The sequence below is a fragment of the Hakea prostrata genome, chromosome 2 (assembly GCF_041222555.1).
Source record: "Hakea prostrata isolate BN-2017 chromosome 2, UWA_Hpros_2, whole genome shotgun sequence".
NCBI classification, from domain to species: domain Eukaryota; kingdom Viridiplantae; phylum Streptophyta; class Magnoliopsida; order Proteales; family Proteaceae; genus Hakea; species Hakea prostrata.
The window spans coordinates 32,352,267-32,374,517 of record NC_142601.1 but is presented as its reverse complement, the minus strand read 5'-3'; the positions used below and the strand labels follow the sequence as shown (position 1 = coordinate 32,374,517).

Here is a 22,251-nt window from a genome sequence, read left to right as displayed (position 1 = left end):
TAAAGCATTCAAATCTTCTGCATTCAATCTTCAAGAGCATTCTCAGCATTCAAACAGTCATCCCAGCAAGCATTCCCAACCTCCAAGTAAGTTCAGCAGCATTCTCCCACCCATTCCCTACCTCCCCCCCTGTCCGCAACCCTTCCATCCTCTTCCCCTTTAGCTTCCTTCAAGCCCTAGCCACTTCCTAGCCACCATGACCCTCCCCTTTACCCCCTCTAACTCACAGCAGCCACATCCTACTCCCTCTAGGAAACCCTGATTCCCAGCCTTGTCCAAACCCCTTTCACCTCCATCAGGATTGAAGGAACCCCTAGGACCAAACCCTATTGGTATGTCCTTCAATTCAGCCCTACTTCCCTCACTCTAGAAAACCTGCACTTCATCTTCTACCTTGGAATTCTGCAGAAATCTTAAAATTCCAGAAATCTGATTTTTTCAGTTCTGTTCGATCAGATCCCATTCTAGTTGAAATGCCAGCAATAGAAGTCAGTTCTGGACACAAGAACCAGCGAAGAATGGCTTTCTTTCCACCCTAGGGAATCCATCCAAACTCTAGTGGACTGTTGAACTTGAATTTTAAAATCTGGAATTCTGATTACAATAGGATTCAGATCTGGAATTCAGTTTCAGCCGGCTCTAGCTCACCTTAGGAACCCTAAAACCTTTCCTTCTTTCGCTAGAATTTCCTGGGCAAACCCTAAGTCTTGGGAAATTACTAAAATATCCCTAACCCTAGACCTTGTTACATCAAAGCATTAGGTCCAGTACACTTCAGCTTTTATGGATCCATTTTCATTGCATGGAATTTGCCGTGTACCATCAGACTGTTGTCTTTCAAGGATAACTCTTACCATGACCATATCTTTGGGTTTGAGCACGTCATATCTTTTATGTCGATCAATGCTAGCCTTATAGACTTGATTACTGAGGGCAATCTTTCTTTAACTACTGCTTGTACCTAAGTGTGTCGTAGAAACTTCTCATTTGTGTCACATGACTGTTAACAAACTCGGCAATGTTTGGTATAGAAGGCCACGTCTTCTCATAACATCTAACCACACATCTTAGTAGTGTACCTAGGCTTCTGCTAAGAACTTCTGTTTGCCCATCTGTATGGAGGTGGAAGTAGTGGAAAACAAAAGATTGGTGTTGGTCTTCAGCCACAGGTTCTTCCAGAAATAACCCATAAACAAAGTTTGTCAAGGCGGCAAGGCGATTGGGGTTCCATCTAGTTCATTAGGTGAGAAAGCATTCAAGAATTATAATTATGAAAAATTATCCAAAAAAAGAAAATAAACATAAGTTCATGTCATCAAGCATCATAATAATGACTATATACTAACAGGGCCGACATGATAAATTAATATATCTCATTATTCCAATTTCCAAGTCATTGTCCATTTAATGATTCATTGATTTTCAATGTTGAGTATGGCTCATGCTTCACATTTTGTTGCCGACAAGCATAGATGTCCTATGTCATTTTGGCGTCAGAGTTCCTTTGCAATTTTGCTCTCGATTCTGAAATGAGTAAGCTATTAAATTTATATACGGTTTTGTAGAATAAATTTTGATTTAAAAAAAAGGGTTAATAAAACAATATTATGTATAGAATCAAAATGTAAAAAAAGCGTCTAGGCGGCAATAAGGCGCACAAGGCGACAAAGTGGTAGCATTTAGGCAAAAAAGTGGCAAAAAAATAGCACGTCAATTAAGCGGTTCAAAACAAGGCGGTTGAAAAACCGCCTTGCCGCCTGGGCAGACGCTTTGACAACACTGCCATAAACTTGACATCCTTTTTTGTGACTGTAGTACAACACAGCCTATGGATTCAAATTATCTCCTTGAAGAATCCCTAAGCAACATGAGGGGCATTAAAAGTCTTACTGCAGAGAATAAATGGGCTATCTTTGACTCTTTGTGATACGGTCCACAACAATCATTATAGTCATACCTTTCACAAGTGGCCAAAAAAATCCATACACAAGTCTGTCTGTGGTGAGGCAATGGTAATGGAGAGTAAAGGCTTGTGTTCTGCTTATCTCCTTTCACAAGCTGACAGACCCACATTTTTTAATTGTTTGCTCCACTTTCTTATGAAGGTGCTGGGTTTATTGGACAAAGCCAAATTGCATAAGCTTCCATTGGAACAAGCTGGCATTAATCTTGAAAGCCATCTTCCATTCATGACTGACCCTGATTTGAAATTGGTGATACTTGATGCCAATCTGCACCATTTTAGGCTTGTTTTTCATAGGAAGAAGCCTAGGGTTGGGCATTTGATGCCTTTAGTTGTAATGGGCCACCTTTATGAGTAGGGTACTCAGATTGAGTATGAAAATAAGCTTAATTATGTAACGTTTATTTTTATGTTTTATAGTTTGAACTGGTCTAGTTCAAACTAAGCTAGTTTTAATGTGTCACTTTAAGTTTTGGTTTTTTAGCCTTATCTAAATATATAATTTGTAAATTATGCCCCCCGTACAAGATATGTTATTCTGCTTTATTTTGGTTTTCTTTTTCTTTTTAAATTTGGACTTTGTAAATAAGGCTGTTACATCTTCTTTAAATACCATCATGTGAAGAATAGATTAGGTCTGTTTGAGGTAATAAAAATTTTCTGATTGTAATCGAGGCTCTCCTGTGTAGATTCGTCTAGTGTCTAACATCTAGGCTGAAGGTGTGTAATATCCAGGTTGCTTACTGCTCGGTATGTGGTAGAGAGTAAATAACATTTTAGAAAAAGTAATAAGGTTTGAGTAATGTGGCAATAATGGAAATTAGGGTAGGAAAGATCCCAATGATAGATTGGAGTCCATATTGGACTCAGTCATGAGTTGTTTGTTTCCTTTTTTGTAGCCGTGATCTTCCTATAATAAAGAATGAAAACTCTCAAGGATTCTCACATCGAGAGTGGGAACTCTCAAACCTCTTCTCTCATTCTTCTCATTCTTGACTCTTTCTTCTCCTTTTTCTGTTTAGTTCACATGGTATAAGAGCCTGTTTGCGTCTAAACTTTCCAACTCCAAAATGTATTGGTTCAAAAAACCCCTGCAACACTTGGAGAAACATCACACCCTGGTTTGTGAAGACTTAATAGTTTCCATTTGAAGGGGTACAGCACCTTACGCTGGTATCTTGGTTTTCCAGATACCTTTATAGAGAAACAAGTTTCTAAACTTCTAATTTTGTTTGAAGACTCTAAGCCATGACTTCTGGAATTGAGGTTAGTAGTTGGTTTGTGAAATTTTTATTGGGAATTTTTTCCTGTGATTGCTCTACAATTTCAACATCTCTGTATGAACCAGAAGTTGTGGTTTCTTGCTGCTACAATTTTTCTGCAAATTTGTTCTGTGAAAAGATTGAATATTGGTCCTAAGATATTCTGGTTGATTTTTCTGGGTCTGCAACTGTGATTGATCTGTTGTGGATTGACTACTGGTTCTGCAATTTTTTTAGGTTCTTCTTCTTTGACTGTGAGTATATTCTGCTACTGAGAAGAAGTTCTTCATAGTTGGGAACTGCTGTGAGGATCAGTTTTGATGTAGAAGAATCTTATCCTGGGGAAAGTTACCTTTTTCTGTTGTTGCCATGATATTTCAGATTTGAAGTTTTTCTTAGAAATTATTTCTGAAGTGCTGTTGTTGCTGCTGCTGATTTGTTTCTAGTAGAAGTAAAGTGTCTCTTATCAAGACTAAAGTCAGGTTAGGCCAGTATGTATATATCTGAAATTAAGTCTGAGCCCAAAACATGGTTATGAAGGTGACAAGGCGAGGCTAGGCGATAGAGGCCAACGAAAACCAAGGCGACGCCAAGCAAGTTGATAAGGCGTCGCTTAAGTGACAGGGGGACACCAGGTTGCCTTGACCCAACAACCATGGCCCAAAAGTACTACCACTGAAGTCTCAACCACATCCCATTGTATTTTTGAACAAAAACTTGAAAAAACTGTTAATTTCAATCAGTGTGAAAAAAATAGTTATAGTTGTGTTGACTGGTCATGGGCAGCAAGACCATCTCATTGTGTCAACAGGGAATGATACATGGAAGACTATAGATGCTCAAATTCTCAGACAGATGCTGAACTCAACGGAGAGAAGTATTGTTGAATTAATTACGCATATTGACACAGTGAAGGAGTTACGGGATTAACTGAACATTTTATATTTTGGACAGATCAACCTTCCCCGCATCTATGAGGTTTTCATAGGAATTTTATAGGGTTGATAGGAAGGGCAGACCTTTAAGCCAATATTTTGTAGACTATAAGAAAATGTATGAAGACTTGAATGCTATCCTACCCATTTCATCGGATGTAGTTGAAATGCAAAATCAGAGGGAAGAACTTGCAGTTATGGGATTTTTGGGAGGACTTGGGAAGGAATTTGACTTAGTCAGAGCACAAACCCTAGGGGGAGATAAGGCACCGTCACTGTCTGAAACATTTTACCAAGTGCTTCGTGTTTCTAAAGAAAACTCACATGAGTCCAGCCCCCCAATAATTCTGCATTAGCATCTTTCCCTCTGAACTGTGGCTCTAGTGGAGGGTTAGGAACTGAAGCTACTTATGGGTGTGGGGGTGGAGGATCAAGCAAAATCCCCAATACTTAGTGATTTACTGATTCTGCTGGGAATGTTAGGACTTGTCAATCATTGTGTTTGTCCAGGACGTATATAGAGGTATTGTTGGAAGCTTCCTAGCAAGTCTCCTCCTAGTCATCTACTACTACATCATCCGAGTCATCTACTACTGCCACTCTACAGTCCGTGGGAAGACAATGAAAATGTCTGATGATGAATATGTTCAGTTCACCCAGTTTCAAGCACTTCTGGCTCAGCCATTGACGACCATCTTTTTCCAGATAGGTAATGCTACAGCTTGTGTTTCTACCTCCTGTCCTTGGATCATTGATTTAGAGGCGGTTGGTCTTATGATTGGATTCTTAAGTAACCTTTCATTCTTTCTCCCTTCCTCTTCCACTATGGCTTTGCTTATGGTTCTTATGCCAATGTTAAAGGTATTGGATTTGTTAGTCTAACCCCACCTTGTCTCTATCTTCTGTCTTATATGTACCTAAGTTTCCTTTTAACTTATTATCTGTTCATAGATTAACCACCACTTACAATTGTTCAGTTATTTTTTCCTTGGTTATTGTGTTTTTTAGGATCTTACAATGAAAAGGACGCTGGGTAGAGGCCGTGAGTCAGGAGGGCTGTACTTGTTTGGTGACATTTCCCTTGTTGCATGTTCGAATATGTCCACCCCTCACCAAATTCACTGTCGTTTGGGTCATCCTTCATTTGGATAGTTTGAAAATTTTGGATAAAGATTTTTGTTCCATTTCTTCTTTACCTTGTGATTCTTGTTAGCTTGGGGAAGCTTCATTGTGTAAGCTGTCCCCCTCGAGTTAATAGTAGGGTAGACAGACCTTTTTCTCTTGTTCATTCTGATATGTGGGGACCATGTCCTATTACTTCCACTTTAGGCATTCAGTATTTTGCTACTTTTGTGGATGATTATTTAAGAGTTACTAGATATATTTAATGAAAAACCATTCTGAATTGTTTAATATCTTTTGTGCTTTTGTGGCTGAAATTCGTATGCAATTTGGGGTAATTGTCAAAATTCTCCAGAAGTGACAATTCAAAAGAATATTTTTCCTCTCCTAATACGTTTATGACATCACAGGGCATTCTTCATCGTTCCTCTAATGTCGACTCCCCCAACAACATAATGGTGTGGCAGAGTGGAAGAATCACCATTTGGTGGAAGTCACCCGCTTATTACTATTTGAAATGCGGGTTCTCAAATCTTTTTGGGCTTATGCTATCTTAACTACGTGTTATCTTACTAATCGGATGCCCTCGTTTGTTTTGGAAGGTGGTATCCCGTATTCCTTATTGTTCCTGGTAGTTTGTGCATTTGGGAGTGTTTGTTTTGTATGGGACCACCATTCTGGGTTATCTAAGCTTAAAAAAGCCATGAAGTGCAAATTTGTTGGGTACTCTCGCACTCAGAAGGGGTACCATTGTTATTCCTTTGAACTTCGAAAATACTTTATACCTGCTGATGTTTCATTCTTTGAGTCTGTTCCTTATTCTTCTAATCTTGTAACTGTTTCTTCTATGGATACGAATCTCCTTATCATTATTTCTTTGCTTGTTCCAGCTTGGCCTCTGCTTCCACTTGTTTAGACAGAGATCATTGCTGTGTATCCACGACGTTTGATGATATCTACGGTCCCTTTTGATCCTACGGCTCCTCCACTCGTGAATCCTATTGTAAGTCCCCCTGTTGTTGACCTTGATATTCCAGTTGCACTTAGAGTTGTGTTCAGTACCCCATTTCTTTTTTTTTTTTTTGGATGATTGCAATACCCCATTTCTCATTTTGTTTCATATACTAGTATTTCTACCACTTTCCATGCTTGTTTATCCATTATTGAGACTTACCCTCTTCCTAAGACTGCGTCAGAGGCATTGTTGGGTCTTGGGTGGAGAGCTGCGATGACTGAGGAGTTGGCTGCCTTAGAAGCATGGTTGTCAAAGCTTCCACCTAGGCGCGCCTTGGCAGTTGCTTAGGTGCCTTGGTGATGCCTTGTCGCCTTGGCTTTTGTTGCCTCGCCTCGCCTTTGTCGCCTTGACAACGACGCTTAGAAGACAATTATACTTGGGACCTTGTTCCCTTCCCTCTTGGGAAAATTGCTATTGGATGTCACTGGGTGTTTGCAGTGAAGGTAAATATTGATGGTACGCTTGTTAGATTGATGGCTAGACTTATGGCAAAAGGATATGCTCAAGTGTATGGTGTGGACTATCTAGATACTTTTTCTCCTATGGCGAAGCTTATTTTCATTCATATTCTAATCTCTTTAGTTGTGACATATCGTTAGCCCCTATTTCAGCTATATGTAAAGAATGCTTTCCTCAATGGGGATCCCCATAAAGAAGTCTATATGAAGTAACCTCCAGGTGGGTCTGTTGCTCAGGGGGAGAATGGTTTGGTATGTTGTTTGAAGATGTCTTTATGGGCTGAAATAGTCACCACGTGCATGGTTTAGCCGATTTACCTTGGCTTTGACAGAGTTTGGGTTGACTCGGTGTGAGAGTGATCACTCAGTGTCCTTCTGCCAGTCCAGTATGGGGAGGATATTCTTGGTTGTTTATGTAGATGTTATTATCATTACTGAGATGATTAAGCCGGTGTTGATGCAAAAAAGACCCACTTGCAAAAACAGTTTTAGACCAAAGACTTGGGAAGGTTCAAGTATTTCTTGGGGATAGAAGTGGCTCAGTTCAGGAAGGGAACTTCTTGTCACAACGTAAAAATGTGATTGACTTGCTATATGAAATAGGAATGCTTGGTCCAAAGCCTTTGAATACTCCAATGGATCCAAGTATAAAACTCATGCTTGAAGATGGAGATGCTCTTGAAGATCCGTAGAAGTATCAAAGGTTAGATGGAAAGCTAAACTATTTGGTTGTAACTTGACCTGACGTTGCTTTTCCAGTTAATGTAGTGAGTCAATTTCTATCTAGTCCTCGGACCACTCATTTGGATGCAATTATGCATATATTGAGGCATCTTAAGAGAGCTACTGGTTGAGGGCTCCTTCATACAGATCGTGGTCACAGGAGAGTTGAGGGATTTTCTGATGTAGATTGGGCTTGTTTACTGATTGATAAGAGGTCGACTATAGGCTATTGTACTTTTGTTGGAGGAAACCTAGTGTCTTGGAAGAGTAAGAAACAACTAGTGGTTGCTTGATCTAGTGCAGAATCAGTGTATCGTGCTGTAGCTCTTGTCACCTATGAGTTGATGTGGATTAAATGATTTTTGGGAGAACTTGGTTTTGACCATGAATCAGCTGTGTCTTTGGTGTGATAATTAGGCGGGATCTATATAGCATCAAATCTTTTTTTTCACGAACAAAGCAAATGTACTAAAGTAGATTGTCACTTTGTTCGTGAGAAACTACAGCAAGGATTGATCTCCACTCATCATGTTCAAACCAGAGAACAATTGGCTGACTTATTCACCAAATCTTTGGGGGGTTAAAACAGTGAATTATATTTGTAACAAGCTAGGAATGTTTGATGTTTATTCTCCAGCTTGAGGGGTAGAGGGGCAGAGTGTTAGAGAGTAAATCAAATGTTAGAAAAAGTAATAAGGTTTGAGTAATAGGGGCAATTAGGGAAACTAGGGTACAAAAGACCCCAACAATAGATTGGGGTCCATATTGGATTCAATCGTGGGTTATTTGTTTCCTTTTTTGTAGCCATGATTTTCCTATAACAAAGAATGAAAACTCTCGAGGATTCTCACATGGAGGGTGGGAACTTTCAAACCTCCTCTCATTCTTCTCTTCCTTGTCATTCTCGACTCTTTCTTCTCCTTTTTCTGTTCGATTCACAACGTGGAATACCCAAGTTGCTGGTTGGAGTTTTGGTATCAAGAATCAACTCAAGTTAACTCAAATGGTTATGGTTAGTTTTGGGTTCAATGCAAATTTGCTAGTGTGGAAGGTTGCTGAGATTGCTAGGCGAATAGGATGGTTAAGATGTTCGTCACTTGGAGTGGAATCTTTATGTTGATGAGCTGAGATGTTTAGGATTTTGAGACAGGGTGTCTCTTGTAGGGTTTTGGGTAATCCGTTTTGCTAAAAGTTTTGGAGGTTATGGTATAACATTAGAGAAAGACAGATTGAGATGAAGAAGAGTAGAAGACTAAGGAGAAGAGTTGCAGAAAAGAGAGGAAAGAAGAAGAAGATTGAGATTGAGAGGAGCCTCAGGCGATTAAGGAACTCCACGAAAACTTCTTCTATATTTATAAAAAGGTTTCCCATTTACAATCTTCTTCAAACAAATAAAGAAGAGTCCAATATGGACTCAGTTATTAACATTTCCCAGCTGGAGATTTGGCGTTGGGCGCTAAATCTCGAGCTCTATTTGTAGTTTCCAAAATGCCCTCTAGCACTCCCTCTCAAACTGGAGAATAAACATCAAACATACCCAGCTTGTTACTAATATACCTCACTCTATTTGCCTCGAAATACTTTGTAATTAAGTCAGCCAACTGTTCTCCAATTCAAATATGACAAGTGGAGATCAGTTCCTGTTGAAGTTTCTCCCAAACAAAATGACAATCAACTTCTATATGTTTCGTACGCTTGTGAAAGACATGATTTGATGCTATGTGGATAGCTGCCTGATTGTCACATTATAGAGGTATAGGAAACTCATGACTAAATATAAGCTTCCCCAAAAATTGTTTGATCCACATCGGCTCACAAGTGACAAGTGTAATGGCTTGATACTCTGACTCTGTACTAGATCAAGAAACCACTGTGTGCTTCTTACTTTTCCAAGACACAAGATTTCCTTTAACAAAGATACAATAGCTTATAGTAGACCTTCTATCAACAATGAACTAGCCCAAACTGCATAAAAAAATCTTTCAATTCTCTTGTGACCAAGATCTGTGCAGAGGAGCCCATGTGCATGAGCTCTTTTAAGGTACCTCAATATGTGCACAACTGCATCTCAATGAGTGGTACAAGGGCTAGATAAGAATTGACTCACAACACTAACGGGAAAAGCAATGTTAGGTCAAGTCACAACTAAATAGTTTAGTTTTCCAACTAACCTTCGATGCTTCTCTCAATGTTTAGGCCTAAGTTTTATATTTGGATCCATTGAAGTATTGAAAGGCTTTGAGTCAAGCATCCCTGTTTCAAATAGTAAATCAATCACATATTTATGACATAAAAATTCCCTTCTTAAACTTGGCCACTTCTATCCATGGTAGAAGATCTCGCTCTCGAGAGAGATCTCGCCACCTTGAAAAAGAGAGATCTCGACCATCTCGGTGAGATCTCGGTCGAGATATACAATTTTTTGGCGTCAACTCGGTGGCCCATCTCGGTGGGTTTTAGGGTCCCAATTGGGTTGAAACTTGGTATGTAGCTTTTTTAAGGCCTTTTGAACACGTTGGTGGCCTTGGATTTGTTAGAAACAACCCTATGTATGATTTCTAAGTCTACCCATAGTGTAAAACCGAAATGTAGTAGGATTAGGGAATGCAATGTTATACAACATGTAATATAGAACCTTTAAGAGCATATAAATGAAAAGCAAGTGTTTCAAATGCATCAACTAACTTAAATGTTATCAAAATTCCATCCATATGAGTATCACAATCTTAATTTTCAAGAATAAAATAATTATACAACCATTAGAAGTTCTATATAAGTCATTAAATCATAAATTCATACGACAAGTAGAGAATAATTGATCTTCCTTGTTGTAGATGTGCTAAGAGTAGTTGCAAGTGAAAATTCAGCCAAAATCCACAAAAAAGGTAAAAATTGAGAGTCCTAGTGAGATCCAGGGCGAGATATGGCGAGATATGACAAGATATAGCGAGATATGGCGAGATATGGCGAGATCTCGAGCGAGATATCCCAACTCTCTGATCTCGCCCTCCATCTCGTCTCGCCAAGGTGAAAAAACGAGATATCTCACGAGATCTCCCACCATGCTTCTATCCCCAAGATTTACATTGGCATAGAAAGATTTCCTTCTCAGACTGGGCCACTTCTATCCCCAAGATATACTTAAGTTTTCCTAAATCCTTGGCATGAAGCTGTTTCTGTGAATAGGTCTTTAGTGCACTATACCGGCTGAATCATTTCCCGTAATAAATATATAATCCACATACACAACTAAGAATATTCTCCCGGTAATAGACTGACGATAGAACACTGAGTGATCTCTCTCGCACCGAGTCAAACCGATCTTTGTCACAACTGAAGTAAATTGGCCAAATCATGCACGTGGGGACTATTTCAGCCCATACATTGACTTCTTTAAATGACACTTCAAACTATTCTCCCCTTGAGCAACAAACCCTTGAGGGTTGCTCCATATAGACTTCTTCATAAAGATCCTCATTGAGGAAAACATTCTTCACATCCAACTAAAACATGGCTATTATATGTAGGAGCTAGGGGTATCAGGATTTGAACATAAGTGAGCTTCACAATGGGAGAAAATATATCCAAATAGTCCACTCCATACACTTGAGCATACCCTTTTGCTACAAGTTTAGGCTTTAATCTAGCAAGTATGCCATCAAGATTTACATTCATTGCAAACATGCAGTGACATTTAATAGTAGTTTTCCCTAGAGACAAATGAGCAAGGTCCCAAGTATGATTTTCCTCTAGGGCTGCCAACTCCTCAGCCATCGTGGCCATCTGCCGAGGACTCGACAAGGCTTTATACAAAGTCTTAGGAAGAGTGTGAGTCTTAATGGTGGATAAACAAGTATGAAAAGTAGGAGAAATATTAGTGTATGAAACAAAGTTAGAGACGGGATACTGAACACAGTTCTGAGTGCCTTTTTGACGAGCAATCAAAACATCAAGGTTAGAAACAGGGGAACTTACCACATGATCCATGGGTGGAGGAGCCGTAGGGAGCAAGAGGGACCGTAGATGTCGTTGGACGTCGCCGATAGAAAGTATTAATCTCTATTTGGATAGGCAGAAGCGGTGGCCAGACTATAACATGAGGGGAAATGATAATAGGGAGATCCACATCCATAAAAGAGACAAGCATAGGGTCAGAAGAATATGGAATAGACTCAAAGAATGAAACATCAACAATAATAAAATATTTTTGAAGTTCAAATGAATAACAACAGGTGCCTTCTGAGTACAGGAATACCCAACAAACATACACTTATGGGCTTTTGGGTCAAGTTTAGACAACCCAGGTCAGTGATCTCGAATAAAACAGACACTCCCAAAGACATGGGGAGATAACTGATGTAAAGAACTACGAGTAAATAATAAGGAATACGGGATACCTCCTTTTAAATTAGATGGGGGCATTTGGTAAATAAGACGCAAGTAGCCAGGACAACATCATCCCAAAATCTTGGTGACCAGCATTTCAAACAATAAAGAGCAGGTAACTTCCATTAGATGGCGATTCTTCTATGTTACCACACCATTCTATTGTGGTGTGTCAACATTAAAGGATTGATGAAGAATTCCATTTGATGTAATAAATTATTAAATGAAAATTATTCTTTTGCATTGTCACTTCGGAGAATTTTAACAATTACTCCAAATTTTTTATGAATTTTAGTCACAAAAGCACATAAGATGTTAAACAATTCAAAATGATTTTTCACTAAATATATCCAATTAATTCTTGAATAATCATCCACATAAGTAACAAAAGACCGAAAGCCCGAAGTGGAAGTAATAGGACATGGTCCCCACACATTCGAATGAACAAGAGAAAAAGTTTTCTTTACCTAATGATTAACTCGCGGGGGATAACTTACATGATGAAGCTTCCCAAACTGATATGTCTCACAAGGTAAAGAAGAAATGGAACTAAATCGTTTATCCAAAATCTTCAAAGTATCTAATGAAGGATGGCCTAGACGTGCTCGAGAAAGCAACAAAAGGAATGTCATCAAACAAGTACAACCCCCTCAAATCACGGCCTCAACCAAGTGTCCTCTTTGTCGTAAGATCCTGAAATACACAATGAAGGAAAGAAAGTCAGAAAAATTGAAGGGGTAGTTAATTTATGAATAGACAATTAAGTTAAAAAGAAGCTCAGTTAAGTACAAAATAGAAGACAAGGATAAAGTGGGGGTGAGTCTAGCAATTTTTATACCTTTAACATTGGCATGATAACCACAATGAGGGTCACAATGGAAGATGATGGGCAAAAAGATAAAAATTTACCTGAAACACTAGTCATATGATCATATGCCCTTGAGTCAATAATCCAGGGGTAGGGACGGGATGTAGAAATACAGGCTATAGCATTACTTGTTTGAATAAAGGTGGTAGTGGGAGGTGCAGATTGAAATGCCTGGAACTGGGTGAAGTGGGCATATTCTTCATCAACCATTTTCAGAGTCTTCCCTTTTGATTGTCGAGTGGCAGTAATGGATGAGTCTGATGATGCAATGTTAGCAACTTGAGGTGGCTTGCCATAATGCTTCCAACAAAATTTCTGTATATGTCTTGGTCGTCCACAATGATGACAAGTCTTGACATTCCCAATAGTTTTAGTGGATGCTTGAGTATTTGGGTTTTTACTTGATCCTCCATTTCCATGCCTATGAGTACCCCCAAAGCTTGACCCCCACTAGAGCCACGGTTTGGAGTAAAGAATGTTAGTGCAAAATTGTTAGATGAACTAGACTCATGTGTGTTTTCTTGGGACACACGAAGTACATGGGAAAATGTTTCAGAGAGTGAGGGTACTTCATCTCCTCCTAAAATCTGTGCTCTAACCAAGTCAAATTCCTTCCCGAGTCCTTCCAAAAAACCCATAACTGCAAGTTTTTCTCGCTTTCAACATCTGACTAAATAAGTATTATAGAATTTAACTCTTTATACATTTTCTTTTAGTCTGCAAAATATTGGGTCAAAGGTCTGCCCTTTTTATCAGCCCTATAGAATTCTTGTGAAACCTCATAGGTATGAGAAAGATTATTCTGTCCGGAATACAAGATAATTAGGTAGTCCTATAAATCCTTCATTGTATCAATATGTGTACTAAGTCAACAATATTTCTCTCCATGGAGTTCAACATCTATCTTAAGATTTGGGCATCCATGTATCATTCCCAGTGGCCTTGGTAAGACACACAACCTGGATTTTTTTCCAGTGATAGAAATTGATAGACCCTTCAAGTTTTTGTTCAGAAATATGATGGGATGTGGTTGTCATGATTTTAGTAATGGAACTAGGTTCAGACATGATGATCTAATCTTACTGAGACACCTTAATTGTAAGCATGTAGGTACCAACTAGCAACACCCAAAATTGCTCAGTAAAACTTCATCAAACCAGAACATGTCATGTCAGAAATTCTCCAGAAAATAGGTAGCCTGCCAAAATTCCTTCTCAAAAAAGATGATATTAAAGCAATCAGTCAAACAAAGATAATCACAACTTAGAGCAGAATTAATTTCCAAATAGGGTACCATCGATACTAGGGCAACAAATCCTCAAAAATCTTCAAAGAATATAGATAATACACCAAAGAAAAGTGCCAGCTTGTGGTTCAAAAAAATATATTTTATTCCAATCCCTGAAAACTTCCCAAAAAGTGAATCGCAGCCAAAAGAAACTGACTGGCTCCTCTGAAAGATTACCTCAAAAATCAGAAGCTGCAGAAAACTCCAATTGGGAGAGAAGTTTGCTTAGGAACTTCTTAATTCATCAATAGAACCACCAAAATACAACATAAGCTGCTGCTCCACCTGAATTGTGGTTTTGGATAAACAATACCATAACTTCGATGCTTCCATTTGCTGTGGAAAGGCGTCAAAGATGATGGGAGATGAGAGAGATGGATTGCTGGACTCCTATGATGCAACCTGCTCTGATACCGTGTAAACCATGGTGGGAGATCTCGCTCTCGAGCGAGATCTCGCCACCCAGAAATACCGAGATCTCGACCGAGATGGCGAGATCTCGGTCGAGATATGCCAGAAAATTGGCGATAGTCTCGGTAGCCCATCTCGGTGAGTTTTAGGGCTCTGGTTGGGCTGAAACTTGGTACTTAGCCTATTTAAGGCCTTTTGAACACATTGGTGGCCTTAGATTTGTGAGAAAATAACCCTAACTATGTCTCCTACGTTGACCCTATGTGTAAAACCGAAATTCTGTGTAATGCAAAGTTTTAGTCTTAGAGAATAGACAACATGTAATGTAATTATGTAAAGATATCAAGTAATTCAAGACTTCAAGTTAATGAGTTATCATTTATCAACCATCAAGTATCAAATACAAATATATAATAACATATTAACATTACACATCAAGTATTCAAGAATCAAGTCAACAAGTGATCAAAGTTCAAACTTCAAACTATCAAAGATTCAAAGTAATAAATTGTTAAACACTTAAATAGTTAAATGTCTTCAAAATTTTACAACCATAACTCCATAAGAATTAAGAAGATTACAACTTACAACTTACAACTTACAACTTACAAGACTAAGAGTATCACTCAACATTCCGCATCAATTGATTCTGAACGGTGGCCACATATGACTCCCAAGTCAATTGATCACTGAAGTATGTCACATATCGGTTTATATGATCATTATATGTTTGCATGTCAGAATACTGGAGGAATAGCAGTCTGGGATAACCGTCAATCATGGGTGGGTGAAAGAGCCATTGTTGTTGTTGTTGTTCATATAGTTGTTGAGTATTTGGGTACGGATTTCTAAACCACTCATTTAACAACCCACCTTCACTCCCATATGCATACTCTCCAGGTGAAGGGTCTTGAGGAATAGTATGACCTCCATAAGAAGAATACCCACTGTAATCTGACCCGGTGCTGTGATCCCCATATTGGTACCCCGATGACAGGCTCTGCTGTTGTGAATCACTCTGATCTAGGCTCATGCTTCCCATGTTCAATTCAAGATCATGCATGCTTGCATCATCATTCGGTTGCCCCTGCCCTTGCTTTGATCTGCTCTTCCGACTCCTACTATAAGTCCGAGAGATAGGGGAACTGTGGCTCACATGTGTCGGATGACTCGGACTCGGTGGAGGTGAGTCGGGTGACTCCCTTTGTTGACGCCGACTTCCACCGTAAACACGACCAGCCCGATCGCCTCCATGACTCGAACTCGATGTCCGATTTGGGCCACTTGGCCGTCCTGGTATGAGTGGTATCATCGGCATCATCATCCGAATCCCCACTACTAGTTGTCACCTCGCTTGTTTGAAGTCGACCGTGTGGCTCCACAAATGGTACAGTTGATCCTTCCGATGCCGCTACAAAGCCGACCCTCATCGAAGATAGGTGCTCACCACAAGATCCGGGCCCACAAGAGCAGCAATGGTAGGATCAGGCTGCCCTTCCGGCCCATCCAAAGCATTGGGCCACCTCGATCCCTAACCCACCGATATATGACATCATCTTCCTCATCTTCTCGGGGGGCTCGTGGAATATATCGCTCAACTCAATCGGTTCACGATTGTCGTCATCTATATTATCTTGTATGTGCCCTACTCTCAATCTCATGTTGTAATGCACATACACCAAGTTCTCGAGCCTCTTACTCCCCAACTGCTCCGTACCTTACTATGGATGAGCGAGAAGGTGCTCCAGTTCCTCTCGCAGCCGGAGGATGAGCAAGTCTCGTGAGAGTACTTTAATTGCTATGTCCCCGAGATTTGGCGCACTAATTCCATATAGAAACCACCACCACCTGCATAACCAAAAATAAGAATGCATTAGGCAAGCAAATCTTTATATTTATATAACTTATCGCTTATCATTTATAAAGTTATAGACTTATAGTCTATAGACTTATAGACTTAATGACTTATAGAGTAGTAAACTATTTACCAGGATCAGTTTTTTTCCTGGTTTGCAACCGCAGAAGGCTTTCCAAAACTCCCAGAGGCATCCCCGAACTCCCCGATCTCGTACACCAATTCACCAATTCTTCAATTATTGTATTATACTATTATCATGTATATGCTTAATGGCTAATGCACTAATGCAAGAAGTTGAAGAAACAATTGAATAAGTTCTCACCTCTCCATTAATTGTCCCTTGCATGATGGGATTTGACACAAGCTTCTCCACCACCTCTTGCACCGCAGCTCATCAACTTTACATCAAGCCCCGGATCATTCTTGTAATGGTACTTTGGGTTGAGGTAGTAAGCTTGCATTGTGGAAATAAAAAATTTGGTTAATGACTTAGTGATTTGGTTGTTTACTAACTTACTTGTTTATAAATTATAAGTTATAACAAATAAAGAATTTAAATTAAAGTATACAACAAAAACTTAAAGACTTAAAAGTGACTCACCAGCCAAGTGCAAAGGATGCATCAAGTGCATCTCCCATCTATTATCGATGATCCTCTCGTAGGATTTGAAGGTGCTAGGGGCAGCAGCTCTAACCAACTCTTTCATTTGCTGGAGGGCAGCATATATGTGGGGCATTGTGGGCTTCTTCTCCGAATCCACCATCCTTAAAACAAACACAATAGGCTCTATAATGCCCAAGTGTCCTATTCAGCTGCCTCCAAAAGGAATCATCAGCAATGGTTTGTTGGGCTAGTACCGCATCGGATGGCTAGATCCACGCCAACCAAACCACTCCTCACTTGCAAACATGTGCCGAAGACCCACCACTTTCTTCCGGAAGCTTTTCGAGCTACATAGTTGGTGGCGAATCTAGTCAATCCAGTCCGACTAGATCACCCTTACAAAGGGTTCCTCATCATCTTCAAGCACATAACCATGGTTATAAATAAAATTACTTACCCTTCTAGCCCTCTCAACCACAAGATCGATTGACTTTCTTTTCCCCAAGTCCTTCAACATAAGATCAATCGAATGAGCAGCACATGGTGTCCAAAAGAGGTGGATCCCGCTGCTCTTCTTCCTCATCAACATTTCACCAGCTTTTTTGAAGTTTGCACCATTATCTCGTGACAATTTGGACCACATTCTTTGGCCCTACCTCGAGTACCACCTCCCTAAGAAGCTTGTAAAGGTAGTCAGCATCTTTGATCTTATCTGAGGCATCCACTGACTTGAGGAAGGATGTCTTTCCATTGCAGCTCACCATGAAATTAATGATGGACTGTCTAGTAGGACCAGTCCATCCATCAGCCATCACAAGAACACCATATGTACTCCATTGTTCTTTTAATGATTCAATGTATTCATCCACCTCCCGCTTTACCTTGGGTAAATATTTATTCATTACTTCCCAAGCTGTTGGGCCTTTAACCCCTACACCTGCCCTAGCAACTGCATTGATCATCCCCTGATAGTATGGTGTTTTGGCTACATTGGGTGCAATGTTGTTATAGAGCATGAATTTGCTGATTGTTAACCTAGCTTCCTCCTCCCTACTGCCTTCTCTACCTCCAAAGAAACATATAGGGAATGCTTCTTTGATAGATGTCTTGTTGGTTGAAGAGGGAGGGGTCTTGGTCAAATGTGGAATCATAATGTGTAGTCTTCCTCCTCCTCCTTTCGGTCCTCTCGCCCTCGCCCCTCGAAAACTATGTCTAGGTGGCATGGATGCCCCCCGACCCCGAACCACCCGCTCCCCTTGTTTGTTCATATTGCCTCACACTATCAAGCATGTAAGGACTGTCTCGCTAGCTTCCATTGCAGCCTTCATTTGTCTCCATTCGGCTCGTGACTCAACACCCATAACCCTCCTCCTCTCTTCATCATCGCTTGATTCCTCATCAACATCAAGAGTAGGTCTAGATAGCACTATATCCTCAAATTCCCTTTGCTTTTGTGCCATCTCTTCCTTTTTTTGTTTCCCTCCTCTTAAAGTTGCTGCAATTGTTTTTTGGACTTCATAAGGAACCCTGGGACACTTGGCAACATCTTTATAACCACCAGCCAAATGTTGCTTTAATCGGTTGTGAACCACCGGAATTCAAAGTCTTGAGGCAATACTTGCATCGGGATTTCTTCTTGTCGCAGTCGGTGGATCCCCATGTTGCCAAGCAATGTCCCGAGTCCCACTACCAAGTGCCACCACTCCCACTAGTTGCCATTTAAGATTCAAATGTACAGCACCGAAAGTCTGAAATACATACATGAATCATGAATATTCCCAAATAATCATTAGAATAATTTTTAGATACATAAAAACATGTAAAAACAATTTATAAAACAACAAAACACACACTTTGTTCTAAGATAACATATATACACTGCTCAAACAAACATGTTAGTATTTTTAAAATAAACTACATAATATGAGCATCATTTTAAAAAAAAACAGATAAATTTTTAATAACATATTATTTTTTATAATTATTTTATGTAAAAATAATTTATAAAACAACAAAACACACACTTTGTTCTAAGATAACATATATACAATGCTCAATAAGACATGTTTGTATTTTTAAAATAAACTACATAATATAAGCATCATTTTAAAAAAAAACAGATAATTTTTTAATAAAATATTATTTTTCATAATTATTTTATTTAATTATTTAAATAAAAAAAATACAGCAAGCATGATAATCAAAATATTAATACATGAGATTGTAGCCCTCTAAATGTAGTTTAACATAAATAATAATCACATTCATATCATAAGTATTTATTTATAATCTTTAATTTTAATTTTTTAGATAATATATTTTTTAAATACGAAAATTCAAAAAAAAATTAATAACAGAAAATTAAAATTTTTTCCATGAAAGTGTAGATCTAAGCTTGAACATCAACATATATTTATATCACACTCATAGAATCATTGTAGAACCTTGTATTTGAAAAAAATCAAATTTGGGGGAAAATCTTACATTTCTTGAAGATCCCTTGAAATATGCTTGAATCACTACAAATATGCTTCAATTTGTTGTTGTAGATGAGTTGATGATGTTGCTATGTTGAATCCCCAACAAATTCCGGCCAAATTCCGGCCAAAAATGAAGTTTTCCGGCCAAATATGGGCTTCCAGCGAGTTTGAGGAGAGAGAGAGGCTCGAGAGAGGCGAGAGATGCCTCTCTCGAGCGAGATAGGGGCTTTAAAAAGCCCCTAAAGCAGCAAAAATATTCCCGTTGGCGAGATCTCGCCGAGATATTGGCGAGATCTCGCGAGATGGGCGAGATCTCGAGCGAGATCTGCAATCTCGCAGATCTCGGCGAGATCTCGCGAGATCTCCCACCATGGTGTAAACTATGGTAGAAAATAAGAGAAAGACGGATTGAGATGAAGAAGATTAAGGATAAGAGTTGCAGAAAACAGAGGAAAGAAGAAGAAGGAGATTAAGATTGAGAGGAGCCTGAATCAATTGGGGAACTCCACGAAAACTTCTTCTATACTTTTAAAAAGGTTTCCCAATTACAATTGACTTCAAACAAAGAAAGAAGAGTCCCAATATTGACTCAGGCATTAGCAGTTCCCTGCTCGAGAGTTAGTGCAGGCGCCAAGTCTCGAGCCCTAGTTGTAGTTCCCAAAATGCCCTCCAACTGGAGATCTGTTCGAAATAATGTAATAAGAGATTGTTTGAGTCTGAGAACATTTCAGAGGGGTAGAAGTAGGTTTCTTGAAAATGCTAGGTTTTTCTGATTTAGGTTAGACATTAGGTTTCTTGGTGAATCCAAGTATTCAACAAAGGGTGGGGACTTGGGGGGGGGGCGAAGGGGTAAAACCTTAGATTGGATGGTAGTTTGATACGTACTCTTGATAGGATGAAGGTGATGGTATATAGGCTGTGAGGATGAATTTCTAGTTAACATTAATGGCTAGTTTGGACTTGATAGGGTTTAATGGATAGGGGTTTAGGGAAGATGAAGATTTAGAAAGAGGGAAATGGGTTTTGGGAAATTAGAAGAACTACTTAATTTCAGATCAAAACTCACTATTGTTCAAGAGCATTGCTTGAAACTGATCCTTCAATTTGCAGAATTCCTGGCACACTAGAGGCTTTTTTATGGAGACCAAAACTAGGCAGCCAAGCAGCTTAGGGGAACTTGAAGAAACCAATGGATTAATGGAGGGGGGTTGGTAACTAGTAACAGTGGCTCACAAAGCAGCAATGTGCAAAGTAAAACATTCATCAATCAAATTGTTGTCTCAACTGAGTAATTACATCGATATTTGTAGCCGCAGTAGTTGACGTTAAGACTTTGACTAAACTTGGATTAAAATAGAAACTAGGACCCAAAATTGAACTAGGATTACTGTTCATGTGAATAGTAGCTTTAGTATACTTATTAGAAGTACAACTCTAAAGTAGGACTTCAACTTCAATAGAACGAATAATAAGCTAGTTAAAAATTAAAATAATAAGAAGAAAACCCTAGCCATGCCCACAATTTTATGGTGCTCGTGTAGGGAGCTTCCCTATACGTAAGCTACACCTAATGGTGCTGGTTTAGGAGGAATCCCCACACACAAGGCTGTTTCTAGGCGGCCAACCACATCATCATCCCACAGAGACAAATTACGGTGGAAAGTCGTGAAACATGCAGACACAAAAGGAACAGATTGATGATAATTATTGTTTTCCTATGGATCTAGATGTTCTTTGCAAAGAAAAACTGCACTATATACTTATGTTTTCACCTTTTTCTGAATTCTGTTACAGTATGTTTTTAGCAACGGGCAAATGAATGTTGAAAGGCTCAAATATCTTGTTAGTGTTGTTGGAAAGCAGAGGCTTGTGTTGGATCTAAGCTGCAGAAAAAAGGTATGCAACTATTAAATGACTGCATTGCCACTTCCACATGCAAAATACTTGGAAATGATGGTAAAATTCTTTAAAATGCTTGCGTTTTATATTTTGGTTGATAAATAAGGTGAAACTTGGCAACATCACCATTCTGTAAATATATTGTCTTCACCAATTAAGTAGACCTGGTGCAGGTCGTGTAGTGCACGAGCATAATACTTTTCAACTTTATATGCTAAATATTAGGTACTTTGTGATAATGTGGGGAACTGCGGGGTGAATTTGTGTTAGAAGTAAAGTTAATGATTAATTTAGGCTTGAAAGTGTATTGATATTTGCACTGCTCAAGTTGAGCTCTCATTCTAATACCAATTGTTAAAGCAATCTAGATTGGGGGGGGGTGAATGGGTTGTAACTAGTGGATTTGCCTAATTTTTTTCCCGTTTAATTGCAAATTGAAGATTAATTATGAAATTAAAATAAAAGTGAACAATTGCATTCAACCACAACATATGGATTTTATAGTGGTTCGACTTTACAAATCTACATCTGCTCTTCTTTTGGCCTCAAAAGAGTATTCCACTAGTGATTTACTTTCAATACAGTGGGTAGAGAGTCTAACCCTTACAATCTATATTCAATAGGGCAAAAACACCCTTTACAATTTTTGTTCTAGATAGGGCAGGAGCACCCTTTACAAATCTTTGTATATCTTAGGAAAAGAGCACCCTTAACCAATTTTAATCAACCTAGACTAGAGTTGACTGAACAAGATAAAAGAAATGAATGGATGTTACCTAACAAGGGGTGTGACACTTTACCCCTTGTGTGAGTGATGCAATATGAGATGTATGCTCAAGAAAGCTGATATGCACCAGCAATGAAACTGCAATAGCCTTCAATCACCGTAAGCTTGGCTCCAATGGACTTTGCTTAAACACTTTTGAATGTTTTTCAAGGTTGTAAGAGGATGAAAGGCAATGATAAGTCAATCTTGACA

General features: G+C 39.1%; 1 protein-coding gene across 3 annotated transcripts in view; it reads left to right on the top strand.

Annotated features, from left to right (window-relative positions):
- APG10 (Aldolase-type TIM barrel family protein) overlaps positions 1-22,251 on the top strand; it is a 75,587-nt gene that overhangs the window by 6,839 nt on the left and 46,497 nt on the right. For all 3 annotated transcript variants that reach the window (XM_089144537.1, XM_089144536.1, XM_089144535.1), the window contains one exon: positions 21,168-21,269. In XM_089144537.1, the coding sequence (XP_089000663.1) occupies positions 21,168-21,269 (102 nt within the window). The remainder of the gene's footprint in view (positions 1-21,167; positions 21,270-22,251) is intronic.